Source organism: Gastrolobium bilobum, unplaced genomic scaffold (assembly GCF_033153095.1).
Source record: "Gastrolobium bilobum isolate Gb01-03AN ecotype WA unplaced genomic scaffold, APGP_CSIRO_Gbil_v1 utg49475, whole genome shotgun sequence".
Lineage (NCBI taxonomy): Eukaryota > Viridiplantae > Streptophyta > Magnoliopsida > Fabales > Fabaceae > Gastrolobium > Gastrolobium bilobum.
The window spans coordinates 54,028-68,149 of record NW_026895710.1 but is presented as its reverse complement, the minus strand read 5'-3'; the positions used below and the strand labels follow the sequence as shown (position 1 = coordinate 68,149).

Genomic DNA, 14,122 nt, shown 5'->3' with positions numbered 1-14,122 from the left:
ACACGAATAACTTGTAAGAAGATTAAAATAAGTCAATTTCGGGTTCATAGGTTGACATGCAACACGACATGAATTTTTCATGTCAATTTTTGCCAACACAAACAAGACACAAATTTGAAAATAAGTCAACCCAAACACAGTTTTTGTGTAGTGTTCATGTCGTATCAAGGGGTCGTGTTAAAAATTGTCTCCCCTAACATTTAGGCTTGAGATTGAAAAAAATTAGCTAAAGTGTGAAATGAAATTAAATAACATTATAAAACTCATAAATAATACTTATTTTTAAGTTTTTGATTTTTTGACTTATTAACGATTTGACCCATCAACCTGCCAAAAATTAGGCACATTCATATTTGACCCACTTTTAAGAGGTGAACCATCTCACCCACCCTTTTTTTGGCTGACCCATTTTGTAACCTAGTCAAAAAAGATTTTTTTTTTATATTTAAATATTCTCTTTCAAAATTATAAATCATAAAAGTAATTTTGTTTAAAGATATAAGAAAATAGTTTCTAGCAAATATGTTTGGATAGTAAAATTATAAATGTTAAAAATTTAAAATTGTAATTAAAAACTCATTTTTTATTCAGAACATGTTGATTAAAAATATTTGTTAGTTATTGTTGATAAAATCGATATATTTATATTTGAAACCTAAAATTTAGAGATAAAAATTATAACCATATACTATAAATTTATAGAGACCTAAAGAAAATTTCTATACAATTTTAAATATCCTAAGTCCATTTGATAAATAGAATTGGAATTTCATTTTAAAGTTTAATTTCGTTTGCACTTTAAACAAAATTATAATTAATTTAAATATGATTTTTTACTTTAGAATATTATATATGAATTATTAAGATATAAATCAAAATTCAAATCATGATGGAGGTGGTTGAATGACAATGGTTACTTTGATATCATTGATTTAGAAATATTGTAAGAACCGCATGGTTAATTAAGGAATTTAATTAATAAATTATGAGAAAATAGGAAATGATTCCATAATTGACCCTAATAATTATTATGAGGCTTTAATAATTATAGTAAGTGGGTAATATTGCTGAAAGTCGCTTTTCGGAAGAAAAATGCAGATACTGGTTCTGCTAGTCGGTATAAATGAGTACCAAAAAAGTATCCCGGAAAATTAAAATAAGTGCATGTTAATTACTAGAATAATATGTAGGACTTGTAAAACGAGTTTCAAGTCCAGATAATGAGAACTGGTGCTAGAAATCGGTACTGGCTTGGAAAAGCGCGTATCGGAAAGGTGCTCAGAAAATTATAAGAAAAATATGATAAATCTTAGAAAATTATGTAGTTTCATAATCCAAAGTTTGGGATTAAAATGCTAAGCGTAGCAATTAAAGTTAATACTGTGTGTTTAAGTGACTTGTGGCTATAAATACTCATTTCTAATGGCACAATGCCCTAGAAAACAGATTTTGAACGTGAGAGTTGAGGGTGGCTGATCAGCTTGGCTGACTTGGTGAGGGAGAAGGGTGCTTTTCTCTGAGTGCTTTTCTATGAGTGCTCAGCCACTGTTGGTGAGAGTTTTGGGGCTGACTTGGTTGGCTTGGTTGTGGAAGCTTGAGTTGGGCATTTTGTTGCTTAAAGAAGCAACCTTTGGGTAGAAAGGTCAAGTCTTGGTGTAGCATTTTCGTACACCATATTCCCAGTAGCTGTTGAAGCTGTTTTGGGAGCTTCATGAGCAGTTGACCCTCTGTTTTGGCCTTTGGTATGTATACCAACCTTTGATCATGAGTTTAATGCTTAAAAATGAAAGTTTGATGCATGTTAAGGCTTAAAGATGATAACTTGTTGTTGGATAATGTTGAACACAACTAGAAATGCATGTTTAGGTGCTTTAAATCGTTAAAAACCCAACCTTGGATGGATATCTTCACGAAAATGCAGAACTGCATTCTGTCGTGAAATATCCGGATATCTGTCCGATGAATATCCGGATATGTGATATCCGGATATGGGGTTTTGGATATCCGGATATTTGGTATCCGGATATGGGGTTCTGGATATCCGGATATGCACGGTGAGATATCCGGATATTGAATATCCGGATATGGTCCCGAGGAATATCCGGATATTCTGGGATTTCGAAGAACAGTAGCTGTGCTGTGAGGACAGGAGGCTATTGGGGGTTTGTGGACCCTAGATTGATGAAGTTGAACTTCTGTTTTAATTAAACTAAGTCAGAATCATGGGATTAAGGGCTCGTGGCTTTGTTAGAAGCTTTAAGACTTGAAAACGCAATGAAAAGACGTTGTCTTTAATTTGTATGCATGTGGTACATGTTTATTGATTTATATTTGGTCCATATCAGATTGTGATCTGCTGTGATTGGACTTTGAGCTTGTGGCATTGGATAGCTAGCTTAGAGGTAAGCTTTCGTGTCCTCGGTTTAGCCATGTTGTGGTTCCACCATGTCCTATGGGGGTATGGTTTATGCATGCTGTGTACATGCTTTTGGATATTTGATATGTTGATTGAACTTTACATGTAATGGCTTTTAGCCTTCGTTTGGATGGGCTTCTCCGTGGTCAGAAGTTGCTTTTTTTATACAAAAAAAGTGCTTTTAAAATTTTAACAGTGTTTGGTTGGTAACTTTAAAAAAAAGCAAAAGTTAATGAAAAAGTTAAAAAATTTGACTTTTTTTCAAAAGCTAAAATTTCTGACTTCTTAGAGAAGCAGAAGCCAAAAGCAAGTAGCAGGTATCGTGGACAGATTGGACCCTCAGCTCCTACCCCATTTCTCCTTCCTTGCCATCTTCCATCTTCATCTTCAAGCTCAGATCTCTACTTTGAAGTACTATATTCCTTGCCATCTTCCATCTTCAAGTTCAGATCTCTACTTTGAAGTACTATATTTCTATCTTCTTACTCTCTTCGTTTGATTTTTTTTAAAATGAAACGTGCCAAAGATAGGTTAGATTTTCATTTGAGATTCAACTCCCAATCAGTGTTACTGTACATTCACAGAGAAAGGAGTCCATTTCAGATTTGTCATTGTCAACTAAACTCTGATCCCAATTCGATAAAAATAAAATAAAAAAATACTAACTTGTTGTCTTACACTAACGAAGTATTTCAAACTCGTGAGCGTCCGAGGCGAAGAGAGCAAACCGAATGATTTCAAAGAATGAACGCATAGGCGACGCTGGACTTTGCAGGGAGGGGAGTCGAGGTGGTGGTGGCTGTGAGCAGCAACACGAAGCTGAAGCTCTTCGATGGCTAAAGGCACTCCTCTAGGCGTCAGAATTTTCGGTCATATGAGGAGAGGAGGATGAAGGGTACAACAGTATTTTTTAATTAAAAAGTGTTTTTTATATTTTAACATCCAAATGACATTTATACTTAAAAGTACTTCTCAAATATTACATCCAAACGTAAAATAATATTAACTTTTAAAAAAAGTTCTTTTAAAAAAAGTAAATCATAAAAAGTCCTTATTTTCAAAAGCCCATCCAAACGGACTCTTAATATGCATGTGTTGTTTCATCTTGACGGGAAGCCTGAGTATGTAGCACCATACAAGACAGTGTACCGGGGTGAATGCAAGTGGTACTTGCACGGTGTGTAGGTGATAGACGTATACCTGCACTGTCTTTGGCCAGTAGATTGGTATTGACACACATGGCATGATTATCTGCTGCATTGCATTGTTTTAGAAATGATAAATGATAAACTGCTTTTGAACTTATATTGCACGTGTAAGTGAGCTTGAGGTGGAAGATCCTTGAGGACACACTGTCTTACTGAGATTTCTAGCTTAGAGATCTTACCCCACGTTTGGGGAATGCTTATTTCAGGATCAGGTAGTATGGGTACTGATGCCTCAGGCGGCAGGAGGCCAGAGCTTAGCTGATTATGTTTTACTGCTTTATGTTAGCATGACTGGATTTGGATGCTGTTTATGCTTTCCGCAATTTATGATATGTTGTTGTTGAGACTGGTGTTGGGCATGTTGCCTTATTTGAGTGAGCATGGGGATTGTCCATGACACTTTCTGTTAGTACTTTTTAGATTGGAGTTGTATAAACTGTTAGATGGTCCGGTCTACGTTGTTGTAGTTCCGTGACTAGAGCCACACTTATATTATCTATGTTATGAGGTATTTCAGTTAGTTGTTTTATTGCAATTACATACAGGCGATGTTTTATTAATTGATTATTAAGCAAGTTGGTAATGTTAATGGCATCATAATTGAAAAGAAAAAGTAATTCCGCATTTTTAATTAAGCGCAGCTTAATACGATATTATGATAACATTGCCGGATATATACGAGGTGTTACAAATATCATGCACGTGCCATACATTATTTTGAAGCTTGAGATGTCAGTTATATTGTGTCAAAATTTGGTACCATTTGAAGCTATGTAGTGTCTTGTAGATCCGATTGAGTGAGGACTGATCCAAGAGGCCCTGTGCAGGGGGTGTTCACGTCTCTAACTTTGACAAATTGTTTCTCCCTCAATTCTTACAAATTAGGCTCATGATACATCAAATTAAAGCTCAAGGTGTCTAGTTTTCTGTATAACAATTTGAGAGCAATTGGTTTATTATATTGTCCAGAATCGCAAAAATGGTGAGGGATGTTTGGTGCGCTGTTTTGGGTTGGCTGACAGTTTTGTTTGTCCAACTATAAACAATGATAATTGGAGCTAGAGAACTCCAAATGAGGCATGTGATACCTTGTTGGATAGGTAATTGAGTCTAGTTTAACATAATAAATGATGAAAAATTAATAATAAGTAGGTCTCTCACAGTGACCAGAAAATAGAAATATGTTCAGTTATAAAAAAATAGTAAAAGTGAGATTTTTGCTAAGAGAGTTTATGAGAACCCCTTAGTAACTTATAATAAGTAATGTATGATAGTTAGGCATGTATTTTAGTAATTCCACATTTAGAATTTGGTTATGATCACAACTTATATCATTTCGTGTTGTTATTGCTTTCAAACGTTTACGTAATGAAAAGGAAAAAGTTTACTCACATTTTTGAATGAATTGATGTGATTGTAACTACGTTTAATATCATAATCAATGTTAACAGCACCGGTATGTAACGGGCTGTTACACCTACAGATGCCTCTCCAGTGAAAGTCCTCTATGGCATACGACAACTATCTACAGGCCAGAGATTCGATACAACTCACTTGTACTATTCAACAAACATATGCATGATCATGTTATACTTACACTATTATATCAAACAACTTCTAACCACTACCCCAATGGGCATGGTGGAGCACACAAGGGGATTAATCCTAGTACCAAGAGATTACCTCTTTGAAGCTCCCGAGCTAGGTAGCTTCAATCACAAGTTTCCTCGAGCCTCAAATTGTACAAGAAATGCCTACAACAAAAGGTCATTTCCACATCATTTAGTGCCACAATAACAACCTATTTGGTCATTAATACAATCATACACACAAGTGATTAATCACTTACCAATATCCTTTTGGTTAAGGACCAAAGGCAATCCACAAGCTCCAAGCTTTAGTCTTCTAGGATTTCGTACAAGGAAAGCAACCTACAATGATCACAACATATGATCATCAATCCACTTGTTACACAAGTTATAATTCAAAACAATGCACTCCCCCCAATCATATTATAATTCAGCCATTAAGGCCAAATCACCCTTTTCATGTTGTTCATTTTACACCATCATTCCAATGATTTCCTTAATCATCCACAACACCATATCCATCTCACAATTGCATTAAATCAAACTTAGCATAATTTTTCCCAATATGGTTGAATAGTGGACAACTTAGTGGCTAGGGATTTTTCTTACATTTTCAAGGTTCAAGGCACTCATTTAGTCCTACACTAGTTCATCTAAACATCAACTAACACCATTCATCAAGTCTAACATCTGACTGCACAATCACACCCTAATTTCCCCTAAATGGCCGAACCTATGCTCTATGTACACCAAGTGACCTTTCTTTCAATTCACATGCATTACTCACTCATATAACCTATTTGTACTTGATTCAAATCAACACAAGTTCAACTACACAATTTTTGCATCATTTTGCTCCTAATTCCCCTGTATGGCTGAAATTCAAATCCTCCAAGGCCAAGATATTTTCAAGCATCAAACGCACCACACACCATGTAATTAACCATTATAACTAATCCACAACTCAATTTCATAATTATTCAACAACCCATTTTCTTAAAACCATGTTCATCCTTCAAAATTTTCCTAAGTTATTAAACTTTTTTCACAATAAGTTTTATGGTCTAATGCACAAAGTCCATTCGAGGTTTCCAACTACCTCCAATTAACACACATAAGCTTAGGTTTTCAAAATCTGATCTACAAGAATATCCCACAATAGGTAATTAAACTTACCAATAATCAAAGTCCAAGACCCCTAAGAATGATCTCCACGCAATAGCTCAACCAACAAGCTCCAATGGCTCCAAATTTTCGCAAGCATGGGTGGGGAATATCTCAAAATCTTGGGACTTTCAAGAGAAATTGAGATATGGATTAGATTCATTGGGTCATTTACTACAAATTTCATGTGGAACACTAAGGGCGTGTTTGGTGTGATGAATAAGGCTTGATAGTATAAGCTTATACTATACGTTATGACATTTTCAGTTGTTTGGTGTGACCATCGTATAGTATAAGCTTATACAGCAGAACCCCTTAATACATCAAAATAACTTAATCAGGCCTAAGGGGGTGGGATTAGGCCTGATAAGGGTGATGTATTAATATTGCTTACAAGTACAATTCTCAAGAACTAATATATCATTTACATATTAATATATTAAAATAATTTGTTTTAATATATTAATTTTTAAAATATTGGAGGATATTATCTTATACAATACTATACCAAACGCTGGATAGTATTAAAATTTAATCAGGTCTTATACTATCATGTCTTATACAATCAGGCCTTATCCAATACTATGCACCAAACACACCCTAAGTGTTTTGATGAAGATTTGATGGAGCAAAATTTCTCCCCCTTTGGATGATGAAGAGCTCGGCCTTGAAGAGAGAGAGAGAGTGAGGGAAGAAAAAGGTGAATAGTGCAAGACCATGTGGTCTTTTGATATTTTAAGTGGGGTGGGTCCCACTTGCCACCTCACATATTTTAAATTATTTCAAATCCCCACTTAAACCACTAATCTCCAATTAATTCACAAACTATTCATTAAATCCAAAATTTAACATTCACTAAAGTCTTTTAATTACACTTGAACAGATGAATCCAGAGTTTTTTGGTAATTCGGGGGAATCATTATTTTAGCCTGATATGTGCATCAATGGCACGTGTCCCCAAAAATCCTAAAATTTATCAATTCTCATCAATAATCATATTTATTGGTCCTAAGTACCTTTTTCAACTTATATTCAAACCTAGAGCACAAATTTTACTCGGCACGATTTTCGATGCAACTACATCGCTGTATTTTCATCAAGTAAAAACAATATTCATCAATTTTTCTGAAACTTACTTAACTACTCAAGTTTTCATTCTAAATCCATTTCTAAGGTTATTTTTCTCATTTGAGACCTTATACTATAATTTTACTGTTTAGGGTTACATATTTGCTGAATTACTGTTTTACCCTTCTTGTATTTTGGCCCAGAACTTAGGATTTTCACTAATCCTACCCTTTAATCCTCATTTTAACTATAATTATGTGTTTTAAATCTATGAGGTGTTATACTACTTAAGATGCATGATTAAACAAGCTGATATTTTACTTCTTTTGAGGCTATTAAATTTTGGTTATTTATAATAGAGTTTAATTTAGTTCATCATTTGTTAGGTTTATAAAAAAATTCTACACATGTGAGCGTAGCCCGGAGTAACTATTGTAGGTAGTAGGGGTGCTAAACGAATTAAAGACCTTTCAGGGGCCTTTAACCCGGCTCGTGAAGACTTGGACATACAATACATATCTAAAATTGGTTGTTGGACCCAGACTTGAACTTGTATAAAAGCTCATTTTTTATTTTTTATTTTTTATTCTACTCATAATAGCTCTCTCTCCTCAACCCTTTTCACCACATTTTATTGGTTAAACAGACTTTTTGAATGATTTTTTTCTATATTATACTGTTTGGATATATATATATATATATTGAATTTATGAATCTTTGTAGAATTAGTAATCTTGTTGATCATATATTTTATTTCGATAAATTTTTGTTGTCTTATTGTTTTTTAAGGGGATAAATCAGATTTTTATGACTTTTATTTTTTATAAATAAGTTAGGCCATAGACCGATAACTATATTCATAACAAATAATATGCTAGATCATACTTCTACATTTAAACACGAATTTAATTTTTAAGACCAAAATCTGACCCGATTCAATCCGTTAACACCCTAATTGTAGGTTTGCAAGCCCCGTTTACGACTTTCAATAGAACTCTTGCGAACTGTTTAAACTTGGTCCAATTTTTCGTCTAAACGGTCAAACAACCGTTTTATTAGTTAACCTTCAAGTCACAGATTTTATATGTTCCATTAGTGTACTTTTCCATCTCATTGCTCTATAGTCTATACATTCACCTACCCTTTGTTTATTATTTCATAGACAGCGATTGGTAATTTTAATTTTGTGAATAATAGATAAGCAGAAATTTGAACACAAGTGGCATGCGATTTTTTTTTTTTCATTTCAAGCTTGGTTTGCATCAATTGTATAAACAGTATGCAAGTACTATATTCTTTTGCTATTTCTATTCTATATTCCTATATTTTTTTTCACCCCGTATATCCTAAACGTTTTATTTTATTGAATTTCCTTAATCAATAACACTTTCAATTCTTCAATTTGATTGCTCAATAGTTATTCCATAAAAGAATCACAAACTAAACGTCCTTGAAACTGAGAGATCAAGCAGACTAAATAACAGCTCACAAAAACAGTCCATTACCATAGTAATAATAAAAATGTGACCGTTATATAAATATTGTCCATTAAACCACATGCACAGTGGATCATAGAAGAGATATACCAATAAAACAAAATAGAGTAGCTTTACGCCTTTACCAGTAACAAATCAATATTCACAATCATAATCATAATTATATACAAATATAAATTTCTCATGTTTCCCAATTACTAAATATGTCTTAAGAAAAAATATAATTGGTTTACATGGAGAAAAAAAAAAAACATATACAATATACTATAGCATTGGTTAAGAATCTGATTGCAACTTGCTGCAACAGTACCTAGAACCTCAATACAATTTTTTTTTCCTATATATACAAGAGAAAATATTATTATTTTTCTCTCCTACACGTATATCGACTTCTGTGTTACTTTTTTTTTTAAATGAGTGAATCCCACTCATAACTATAAGAGAACTTCTCTTATGTCGGCCTGGATACAAAGCTGTAAAATTTGTATATAACAAAGGAAAAGTTCCTTCTTCTTTTTTTCTTCGGTTGGTTTTAAAATTTAATCAACTCAATAAAGGAAGTCTACTACTAGAACCCAGATTTTCAACATCTTCAACCCTTCTAGAATCTTCTTCTTCTTCATCGCCTTGATCATCACCACACTCGTACATCGATCCAACCAGAAGAAGCTGATCCTGCAGGTATCTATGCAACAAACCTTTCTCATCCTCGTTCTCGTCTCCGCCGCACCAGCAGCACCCCTCCTCGCAACGCCGGAGCCGATCGCCGCCGTCGTCGCCGGAGGAACCTCGGAGGATCTTCTGCCAGAGGCGTCGGCGAAGGCAGAGATCGGCGGCACAGAGGAAAGGGATGGCTGCACAGAGGAGGACGAGGAGAAGCGGGGAGCAGAGGAAGACAAAAAAATACCGGATTCGCCTGTTACGCAACCACGAGGAGGCGGCAGCGACGACGGTGGTCAACAGGAACGGCGGAGATACGGCGGCGCGGCGACGACAGCTGCGATCATGACGATTATAGGGTTGAAGGGTTGGGCAGAAAACGACATCGTTTTGTCGGGGCGGCGCGGGTGGTGGGGGTGGATATGTGCCTCCACATGAGGGGTTAGTTTTGTGCATCAGAAACTATGCAGAGTGAGGTTTGAGCATATGATGTTGACTGTGATGCTTCTTGCTGTCATTTTTTCGCTTTCTATGTTATATCATATTTTAAGTTAAAACCGTTTTCCGAGTACTTTGATTCTCAAATTGGGCTCTTTTAAGGGCTCTCAGGCCCATAATCATACTTTGTGGATCACTTCCTTTTTTAGGACTCTTTTTCATTATCTTAGCCTTTTAGTAAGATTCTTTTAACTTAAATTTGGTATGATCTAAGACGTTTTGTTTTGTTTTATCCATATGTACTTACTTTTTCTCTTTAATAAATTACAAAACTGTTTCTGTGTGATTCAAACGTAATGGTTCAAATTTGAAAAACAAGTCTCTTTAAAGGATTGCCCTTATCTCATTTATCTTTTAGGATTTATTGTGAAGTGGTTTATTAATTTGACAAAACACTTATTAATTTTCATATGTTTCCTTAAACAAGAGTTGATAGCTAAATATACCCAAAATAAGAAATAAATAAGATTGGATATTTGAATAACTAAACAGAAGTAGATTATGTTAAACTTTAAAAAGTTTTATCAGATAAATAACTCTATTTGTCTTTAAAAAATACTCGTAAATAGATTTTGCCCAAAGTATAAATGGGTAATAAGTATTTGGTTGTATATTTGAAACATAACATTTTCCGAAGTCTTTTGTTTAATTATTCCTTTACCTCTAATTATGTTTTGAAAATAGAAAAAGAAAAACTGTTTTCAGATAAAATAAGAAAATCTAAGAAGAGTGTATTCGATTGAGATTTTAAAGGATTTTAATGGATTGGTTTTAGATAAAAAAATTCATTGGTATTCAAATAAGATTCTAAAGGATTGTAAGAAAGTCATGAAGTATTCAATTAGGATTTTAAAATATTATTTTATAATTCGTCCAAATTAGGAGGTATTCAATTAGGATTTTAAATAAAGAAAAAATAATCTTGTTGCATTCAAAAATCTGACGATTTTAATCAATTTTTAATTAGTGTGAATTTTATGAGATTTTTTAATGAGAAGTATAAATAACATAATTCTCTCAATATCTCATCCTAACCCTTGTTTTTTCTTGAGATTTCTCTATTGCAGTATCTCACAATCTACCTCAGCCTTTTCTCAAAGCCAGGGTATATTTTTTTTTACTCTCATATTTTCTCTGTTTTTGACATTCCTCTTAAGCTATTATTCTTCATAATTAATTGATGATACATGATTGTGCTTGTTGTCTCTAATTATGTATTCCTTTTTATTTTTTTATATATTTATCGTAGAAATGGTAATACGTTGACGATAAATATGTTTACTAAACAGTATATCGCTGATAAAAATTTCTTAAGATTTTTTTTATGCACCATATTAGGAACACAATGAGAGACAAAATTTAAATATTCATTTGTTGAATAACAAGGAAAAAAATTATTGTTACTATTGCATAACCTGCTTTCGTCACTAAGTTAAAAGAGTATCTACTCAACAATTTATTGGTTGTATTTTTATTGAATTATTTGAGTTATTCATATGGAATTTTCTTGTTCAATTATTATCCTTTCATGTTAATTTTAATTCCTTATATGAACACCATTTTATTATATATATATATATAGGGCAATATCTTTTGACATCAGTGTCAAACTTTAAAATTTGATACCAAATCGTAACCGTTGATTTTCGCTAATCAACAGTTATCATTTATTGGGAATCAAACTTATTAATTAATTATTAATTTCCAATAAATGATAACCATTGATTGACATAAATCAATAGTTATCAAAGTTTGACACTAGTGTCAAATTTCAAAGTTTGACACCAAAGCATTATACAAACCGCCTCATTAAAAACCTTTAGCTAAGAAAAATCCTTTGAAAAAAAAACATAGCAAAGGAAAACAGAGTACAATAATAAACCTTCAGGGCTCCATCCTTTAGGGATACATATAATTAATTTGCTCCTCCAGATGAAAATAAACTATTAAGGAAGTAGTGACTAGGCTTAGCTTTACAGTCTTCCATAACATTGCAGTACTTCCACAAAGGGATGCATATCTAATATGTGATTATTAGACATATAGTCAGCATCAAAATATTCAACCAATATAAAATATCCATTATGGGCAGATCCTTGATAATAAGCAAAATATAATTAACGTTATTCCATTGTCATAGAGAGCAACATTATATCTAGCTAGAACTTTCACTGCAAATGCAATATCAGGCCCGATTGCAATTTACATATTATAACAGTGTTCCTTATGACGCTTAAGATTAGGAGCTTTAGGTCCTAATACTTTCTCGTTAATTCTTTCGATAAATGGATCTGTATTCACTTCTAGTGAATAGACCATCATTAGGTCACTTATATAGTAACATTGGTGAAATAACCATTTTGGAAGAAGCTAGATCTGCAGGTCGAGACATATAATGATTTTTGCAGCTTGATATTAATCATGCTGCGAATTTCATTATCTCCATATAGAGTATGGAGAATTCTTTAGGGATTTTCATATAAATATTATCGTCAAGTGACCCTACAGTCACGACGCCCATTAAATGCATCTCAAGATGCATACTAGTTGCCATACTTATCGAGTAACGAAACATAATATAACTCATTTCAGGAGAATAAACATCATAATTGATGTAGGGTCTCTGCGAAAACCCTTGTTCTTATTTAATTGCCTCCTTTCATTCATTCACATATGAATGCTTCTGGTATTCTTGAATAATTTGGGTTTTTGATCCAAATTTTCTTTTGAGACAACAAGATTTACTGAGAAGACAAAGGTGTCGGCGAGGACAAATAATATTGTCATATTTTCTCCCTTATCAATATAATTTATTGCAACTTTTATGTCAATATCAACCAAATCTTCATTGTTTCCCATGACATTTAGCCATTCTGTATTCCAGGGATTGTTGCAATTAGCAGCTGCATTTATTTCACCGAGTTCGCTTTCTTCGGGATTAACCTCTTTAGGAGGCGCGATGAGTGACTTTATTTTTCATTTTTCATTTTTCACGGATTTATGTGTTTAGTCTCATTCATGCTTTCGACTTTAGTTCAAATAGAATCTCCACTATAGGTGGTGCATATTCTATAGGGATATGAGACTTAATCACTCTTTTGTGATCAGAAATATTTGGCATTTATCTTACTAAAGTTTACAAGTTAATGATATTTTTTTGAACCTCAAGTTCAATTATACTTGTACGTGGACCAAAATACTTCATTTATTTTTTTAGTTCAAAATAATTTCCCGGGATTCATTAAGCTTATGGCTTTCTCTCCCTAATGCCGGGAAAGGTCCTTCATTAAATATTTAATCAGTGAATTATGTATTAAATAAATCGCCCATCAGGGGCTCCAAATACTTGATTCTATATTAAGTCTCAAAACTCACGTAAATGTCAAACTTTCAAGTGACATAAGGACATACATAATGCAACCAAAACCCGCAGATGAGAAATATTAGGTCTACATCTGTAAGAACCCGCACCGTTAATTAAGGAAGTTAATTAATTAATTATGAGAAATTAGGAGATAATTCCATAATTGACCCTAATAATTATGAGAAGGCTTAAATAATTATGGTAAGTGATTAATAATGCTGAAAGTCGCTTTTCTGACGAAAAGTGCAGATACCGATTCTGCCCCTCGGTATAAATGCGTACCGATGAAGTATCTCGAAAAATTATAATAAGAGTGAGAATATTCCTAAAATAATATATAGGACTAGCACACCAAGTTTCAAGTCAAAATAATGAGATCTGGTGCCAGAACTGATACTGGCTATGTAAAAGCGCGTACCGGAAAGGTGCTGCGAAAAATAAAATAAAAATATGTTAAATCTTAGAAAAATGAGTAGGTTCAGAATCCTAACTTTGGAATTAAAATGCTAAGTGTAGCTATTAGCACTAATGCAGTGCAATTAAAACTTAAGTGGCCTATATAAGGCCTTGACATATGATCCTAAGTCATTTTGTGCCTTTCCTCCGTGAGAATTTCTGAGTGTGGAGTCAGCCACCCTTGCCACCCCTTCCTCTCCACT

The 14,122-nt window shown here is 33.5% G+C and overlaps 1 protein-coding gene across 1 annotated transcript; it reads right to left on the bottom strand.

The window, feature by feature from the left end:
• Positions 1–9,173: 9,173 nt before the first annotated feature.
• On the bottom strand, positions 9,174–10,183 carry LOC133293697 (uncharacterized). Its single transcript, XM_061492305.1, has one exon. The coding sequence runs from the start codon at positions 10,055–10,057 to the stop codon at positions 9,485–9,487; it is 573 nt and encodes a 190-aa protein (XP_061348289.1). The 5' UTR covers positions 10,058–10,183; the 3' UTR covers positions 9,174–9,484.
• Between the last annotated feature and the right edge of the window lie 3,939 nt (positions 10,184–14,122).

Excerpts from the sequence above, each read along its gene's own strand:
- LOC133293697 (XM_061492305.1), bottom strand. The coding sequence starts at position 10,057 with ATGCACAAAACTAACCCCTCATGTGGAGGCACATATCCACCCCCACCA.